Here is a 7,411-nt window from a genome sequence, read left to right on the forward strand (position 1 = left end):
TTCCTTAGTTTCCACGTTCGGAAGTGATTATAAAAGACAAGGCTGGAGGGAAAAGTATGAAGGAGTCTTCTCCCTGCAAAATCCACCTGCTTATGATTTCCTCTTCACGGCCTCCTCATCTCTATTCTCTGTCCCATTCCCCAGATCGAAGGGAAGCTGCTTTGGTAGCTCAGTGTTCCAGGGAGAGGGGTGCATTTCAAAGGATACCCTTGAAAGTCAAAACCAAAGGGAATGTGGCTATCATTATGGGCAGACCAGCATCCCAGGGTGCAGGGCACTCTTCATGTCCCAAGGCTCTGGGAATGTCTCCCCTTGAGTAGAGGCCAGGAAACAGGGGCCCTACAGTTCAGCTCTGCTTTAGGGTCATAAATTGACCTCTTCAACATCAATATCGAGCTGCGAATCAGGTCTAGTGCCAGCTAGGCACTCCAGGCTGTTAATCCTAGGGAGGCAGCTCTGTTGGCACTCATCCCTCCCCTGATTGACTGAGCTTTGGGAAGGAGGCCTGGTTATGGTGTAGGCAGCTGTTCCTGAAAACCAAAGAGCTCTGTGAAGATACTGCACAACTCCAGGTCTGGGTTTAAGGTAAAGGCATCTGTTGGTGAGGTGTGGCTTGAGAAACAACAGTCCTAGCCTATCAGGAATGGGTAGGGGCAAGGCAAATGAGAGCTAGCAACCAATGCTGAGGGATCAGTAGAACAGATTCTTTCTCAGGGATCCCTTTGCTGGCCTCTATGAGTATCTGCATGCACATCCCTGTCGCAAGAGGAACAAAGGAAAGGCATAGTTTCCAAAAGCCTAAAAATAAAATCAGAATTCTCTCTGGAATTGCCCTCAGACCCCAGAGCATGTGTGAAAATAGTTAAAATACAATAAAAATAACCAAACTATAGGACAAGGCATTTAAAATGTAGCAACAGAACACAAGAGACAAGCAAATAGCCTACTTCTACTTTTCCTTGAATTTATTTTCATTCTGGACCCTCCAGCACCACCCTTTTTACCTAATAGCTCTGTTAATGCAAATATCTTTTCTCAATTAGCTTCTAAGATTATTCAATGGCAAGGTAAGAAATGAATTCTTGTTGTAGCTTCCCATCAGGGTCAGGTAATATCATCCTATATAATAAAAGGCTAATATGCAAAATGACCAGATGGCAGGTCGCTATGACATGCACTGATCACCAGGGGGCAGATGCTCGATGCAGGAGCTGCCGCTGGTGGTCAGTGTGCTGCCCCTGTGGGAGCGTTGTTCAGCTAGAAGCCAGGCTTGCTGTTCTTGAGCACTGCCTCAGAGGCGGGAGAAGCTCCCGCCACCGCCCCTGCTCTCAGAAGCCAGGCTCATGGCTGGCAAGCGCAGTGGCAGTGGTGGGAGCCTCTCCTGCCTCTGCTGCAGATGGGTGGTAAGGAGCAAGGGGTCCCAGACTGCAAGAGCCCCGGACTATGAGAGGGATGTCTGACTGCCGGCTGAGGGACCCCCACCCCCACCCAGTGCACGGATTTCGTGCACCAGGCCTCTAGTTATAAAATATTACACCAAATTTAAGAAAGGAGTGTGAAACAGATTTCATTTAAATTCTACTATATGGCTGATTAAAATCCTTCTATATGCATCCTTATTTTCTTACCATATTTAATGATTCAGTATGAAAGCCCTGTTTTAAAACTTTTTGTTTGTTTCTAACAAGTAAATACTGTAAAAAAAACTTCCATTTGCCATTTTCAGTGAAACGCTAAATTGTTTTGCCCATTGGAACTTAGTTTACGTGGCTCTAGATGAAATTGTCAATACTATTTCCCCGGGGTGCAGACACCTCAGAGATATTAACCCTCCTTTACCTTCATTGTCAAGTGATACGTTGCTTTTAACCAAAGGTCAGTTGGTCCTTCCTGGCAACACAGTGGAAATAGACTTACCAGTTTTCCCTCCTGAGACTTGCTGTTAGCTACCTAAAACATAATTAACAACAGCCTGCCAGGCAACAAGGGCATTTTTTGCTTCATGTACGGAGAGTTTAGGTGCCTCCAATTTAATAGGGGCCACAGAGCTAGTTATCAAATTGACAATTTTGACCTGACCTCGAAAAGTGGCTGTAAAACGATGGCTAGTAAATTAAGATAAATGCCAAGTCCCTCTGAGGAAACAGGCCTATGTAATAACTATCAAATGGGCATTCGGGTTTGAGGCCAAGATTTCACAAGAAGGCTATAAATACCAGCCTGGGCACGAGGGAAGACGTGCGCTCAGTTTTATTGTATACACAACATCACAGTGACTCACTTCCCTCAGCATTACGCTTGGCTGGAGATTTTAAATTCCTTTTTAAAAACAAGACTATTGTACCACAGGGTAAAGATTTTATTATCCTCAATAATGGGATTGAATATGCCAAGGTGGAGAAGCAGAAAATGAGATCTGTTGATGCCGGTGCCAAGACAGGGGGTTACTGAAAAACACGATGGGTCACATTGATGCATTGATGGGAGGCCCATTGGGGAAGTGCCTGGCTCCAACCAAGAGAGGTGAGAGAAGTCCAGCTACATCTGGTCTCCGACAGTAGAATGGAGTGAGAACATGGGCCTCTACTATTCCAGCATTACTGGAATGCTAACCCAGGAGGCAAAGGCGCTGTGGATTTAAGCAAAGAGGTCACTAATCTTGATGTCTCCCTCAGAGGCCATTGCCAAATAATGCTGAGAGGCCAGAAGTCACCACCTGCTTGATTCATCATCTTTGAATAACAAAACTTGGTCAAACAGATTCCTGGAGACCAAATACAAGCCATAAACTTTCAACCTAAATTTTCTTTTGTTAAATTCCTTATTGTTGAAAGTATTACAGATTTGATTTTGATCAACTGCAGGGGGAGTTCATATGACTCTGTGCCTTCTTTCATTTTTCCTACTCATTCAGACTTGTTCCTACCGTGTTTGCTTCCGTCTGTCTCTCAGATTTATTGCTTCCTGCACTGATATTTAGGGAAGGAAACATAAAAGAGGATGTGATTTAAGTTCCTGTCAATGCTCAAAGTAAATACAGTGCCTCCTTCTCCCTAAAGCCCTCCACTTGGCCAGACTTAAATGAGATGATGAGATGTAACTCAGGACCCTCTGCCCACTGCCTTCCTCTGTGCTGACCTCCAGCCAGCTTTGTGGGGATGACAAGCAAAATGATAGACTAGGCATCTCCTCTGGTGTGTCCCACCAACCAAGGGAAACAGATACTCTGCAAACTACACCAACAACTTTAAACTGTCGCTCTACACAATCCCCAAGAGACATAGGCCCAAGTCTACTCAGTTTTCTCTAGGCCAGTGGTTCTCAACGTTCCTAATGCCGCGACCCTTTAATACAGTTCCTCATGTTGTGGTGACTCCCAACCATAAAATTATTTTCGTTGCTACTTCATAACTGTAATTTTGCTACTATTAGGAATCGTAATGTAAATATCTGATATGCAGGATGTATTTTCATTAGCAAAAATCCACCCAGTTCTCTTAAGCCAGGAGGGAGCACAAAGATCTTAGCTCTTCTGGCTGCCCTTTGACGAGCCATTAACATTTCTGATTCACCCAAGAACAGGCCTCTCTCTCCACCGGAGAAGTCATTGGCATTTACTTGACACTGGTCACACTAGGGCTGGTTCTACTTCCCCTGACCCAGTAAGTTGCCCATAACCAAGCTGGTTCCCCTCTTTAAAGAGATCCATCTTTCAAACTTTTGATCTGGTCTTTTTCTGCCCCCTCAGGTCATGGATTATATGGGACTTTTGAAATGTTATCCTCCTGGAGAAAAACTAGAGAAGACCAACACGTTAAAGAGAGAACTGCAGAGGTCTATGCCGACTCCATGCTCTCCTTTTCTCTCACCACTGCCATGTACCTGGTCACCTTTGGCATAGGGGCCAGCCCTTTCACGAACATTGAGGCAGCCAGAATCTTCTGCTGCAATTCCTGTATTGCAATCCTTTTCAACTACCTCTATGTACTGTCATTTTATGGTTCCAGCCTGGTATTCACTGGCTACATAGAAAACAATTACCAGCATAGTATCTTCTGTCGAAAAGTCCCAAAGCCCGATGTATTGCAGGAGAAGCCGGCATGGTACAGGTTCCTCCTGACAGCCAGATTCAGCGAGGACACAAGTGACGGTGAGGAAGCAAACACTTATGAGAGTCACCTGTTGGTATGTTTCCTCAAACGCTATTACTGTGACTGGATAACCAACACCTATGTCAAGCCTTTTGTAGTTCTCTTTTACCTTATTTATATTTCCTTTGCCTTAATGGGCTATCTGCAGGTCAGTGAAGGGTCAGACCTTAGTAACATCGTAGCGACTGCGACACAAACCATTGAGTACACTACTGCCCAGCAAAAGTACTTCAGCAACTATAGTCCAGTGATTGGGTTCTACATATATGAGTCCATCGAATACTGGAACACTAGTGTCCAAGAAGATGTCCTGGAATACACCAAGGGGTTTGTTCGGATATCCTGGTTTGAGAGCTATTTAAATTACCTTCGGAAACTCAATGTGTCCACTGGCTTGCCTAAGAAAAACTTCACAGACATGTTGAGGAACTCCTTTCTGAAAGCCCCCCAATATTCGCATTTTCAAGAGGACATCATCTTCTCTAAAAAGTACGATGAGTTCGACGTAGTGGCCTCCAGAATGTTTTTGGTGGCTAAGACCATGGAAACCAACAGAGAAGAACTCTACGATCTCCTGGAGACCCTGAGGAGACTTTCTGTCACCTCCAAGGTGAAGTTCATTGTTTTCAATCCATCCTTCGTGTACATGGATCGATATGCCTCCTCTCTGGGCGCCCCCCTGCACAACTCCTGCATCAGTGCTTTGTTCCTGCTCTTCTTCTCGTCATTCCTGGTGGCAGATTCCCTGATTAATGTCTGGCTCACTCTAACGGTCGTGTCCGTGGAGTTTGGAGTTGTAGGTTTCATGACCTTATGGAAAGTCGAACTAGACTGCATTTCCGTGCTATGCTTAATTTATGGAATTAACTACACAATTGACAATTGTGCTCCACTGTTATCCACATTTGTTCTTGGCAAGGACCTCACAAGAACTAAATGGGTAAAAAATGCCCTGGAAGTGCACGGGGTAGCTATTTTACAGAGCTACCTCTGCTATCTTGTTGGTCTGATTCCTCTCGCAGCTGTGCCTTCAAATCTGACCTGTACACTGTTCAGGTGCTTGTTTTTAATAGCATTTGTCACCTTCTTTCACTGCTTTGCCATTTTACCTGTGATACTGACTTTCCTGCCACCCTCTAAGAAAAAAAGGAAAGATAAGAAAAATCCTGAAAACCGGGAGGAAATTGAGTGTGTCGAAATGGTGGATATGGATAGTACCCGAGTGGTTGACCAGATCACAACAGTGTGAGAGTGTCTGCTTGTTATATTTTCACCCTAGGTCTTACGAAGAGCAAAGCGATGATGCTAATGAAACAGATTTAGAGTTTTTCTTTCTTTTGTAAGGGTAAGAAACAGGCATTGATTGCCAAAAGAAAGTAAAGGACAAGGGGGGGAAATGGGCATTGCATATTTTCAACCTTTTAAACAAAAGGTTGTTATCAGAAAGACTTTACACACACACACACACACACACACACACACACACACATGGAGACTTATAGTCTCCTAAACTAAGATCAGATAGAAGAAAGCTTAAGAGCAAGCAGAATCCCATTTTATTCACACTGCAGATGTTGCTGGTATTGTGACAAAAACCTACTGATTGAAAGGTCAGCTGCCAAGGCAGAAATAGCTTTAAGCATTGTTCAAACAGTAAGGCTTCCAGAACTTCTGCAGAGCAGTAGCTCCAGGCAGGCTCTGTGGTTTGAGGTTTCAGTCATCTCATCTAGCTCCCCGACACCCCAAGGAGATGCTTGTGAAAGCTCTGGCCAGCAAAAGCAAGCCAGACCTTCAGAAGCAGACACATGGTGGAGTAGCCATCACCAGGGGCTGAAATCGAGTCACCTCTCAATTCCCCCAGATGAGGCAGTTTTGTTGTGTAGAATGAATTGATCCTATTTTCACATTTGTCTGGTTCAGTTACTATACCTTTAAACCAGTGACAGCTCCAGCAATGCAGAGTTGGGCGATTCTATTTTGGAATATCCTGTTGCTTGTCACCAAATGGATCTGCTTTATTAGTTACAGCTCTTGGCAGGAGGCTCTGAGTACCCAAAACCACAGAGCCAAACCCAAATACCTGGCACGACGGAGGACAAGCAGGTGTCTACTTGAACCCAGGGACAGTGTTTCCATTTTAAGAAAAAAATGGCCAGCTGGTACAGCTGTTCGTGGTCTGGCCCTGCATGCATTTTGTGCGTGGATGCCCAGAAACAAAACCTGCCCACGCCTAGCTAAGGAAGGAGAAAGGAACACTGAGATGCTTATCTGCCATAGCCTCCAAACTGTAGTGCCAGTGCGCCTGCGCCAGGAGACATGCCTGTTCAGAGACCCGGAGGACACAAGGTGCTTTGGTGGGCGCAAGTCCTGAAGCTGAGAAACTTCGAGAAAGCGCAGGCAGGGAGATACAGAATGGAAAGGGAGATAGATGGAATGGCCGGAAGATGTAATCTCTGATATAAATCTATCAATGATGACAGTCACACTTTCCTGCTAAACTGGCTGCACTTTCATCTTCCTGCCCCGCCCCAAGCCTTCGTTACTGCCCGTCTACTTCATCGCATGGCCCGTCTGCACGTCAATGAGCCTAGATGCTTATACTGTTGACTTGCAGTATCTGCAGGATCTAAACAGAAAAGGTTTGATCTGCAGAGGCTATGTATGTTGCCCCAGACCCCTGCGTTTCTTTAAGTCTGTACAAATTAAGCTAAAAGCTGGTCACATTTGAGGCAACTGTCTACAGTGTTTTTTCCCTTTTAGAGATGTAGCTTACTTAGACATCTATAGTGATAAGCATTTCCCAAAAGCACCTTACCTTTTTGAACTTTAGCGGATGTACTGTGCAACTTTCCCATCCTCCACAGAGGAGGAAACTGAGACCTAGGAGGATAAAGCGACTCACCCAGGGTCACACCACTAGAGGGTTTCTATCATTTTAGCATGTCTAAGACAGGGCAGGCCAATTTTAGATTTTCTCATAAGAGGGCTATTACTCCCTTCAAAGTACATTTCCAAGGAAGGAACACGGGACTTTGTTGGCCACAGGGCAGGCTTTTTTTTTTTTTTTAACGTCTGGGTAATTGTTTGGGATTTAGATTTGCCACTGTCTTTCCAAACAGCAAAAATGCCCAAATGATTCAGATGTATTCCACCAAGTGCAAACCTGTGTTTTCTATTTCATGTACTGTTGTTCACACAGCTGTAAATACATGTGCAGGGGATCATCACTAGTCCATTACACACTTGTCCAATCTCTCCTG

At 44.8% G+C, this 7,411-nt stretch overlaps 1 protein-coding gene across 1 annotated transcript in view; it reads left to right on the forward strand.

Annotated features, from left to right (window-relative positions):
* Positions 1–6,048, forward strand: part of PTCHD1 (patched domain containing 1) — a 58,673-nt gene extending 52,625 nt beyond the window's left edge. The window contains exon 5 of the mRNA XM_006776636.2: positions 3,749–6,048. Within this exon, the coding sequence (XP_006776699.1) occupies positions 3,749–5,400 (1,652 nt within the window). The 3' untranslated portion in view covers positions 5,401–6,048. The remainder of the gene's footprint in view (positions 1–3,748) is intronic.
* The last annotated feature ends 1,363 nt before the right edge of the window (positions 6,049–7,411 follow it).

Source organism: Myotis davidii, unplaced genomic scaffold (genome assembly GCF_000327345.1).
Source record: "Myotis davidii unplaced genomic scaffold, ASM32734v1 scaffold1529, whole genome shotgun sequence".
NCBI classification, from domain to species: domain Eukaryota; kingdom Metazoa; phylum Chordata; class Mammalia; order Chiroptera; family Vespertilionidae; genus Myotis; species Myotis davidii.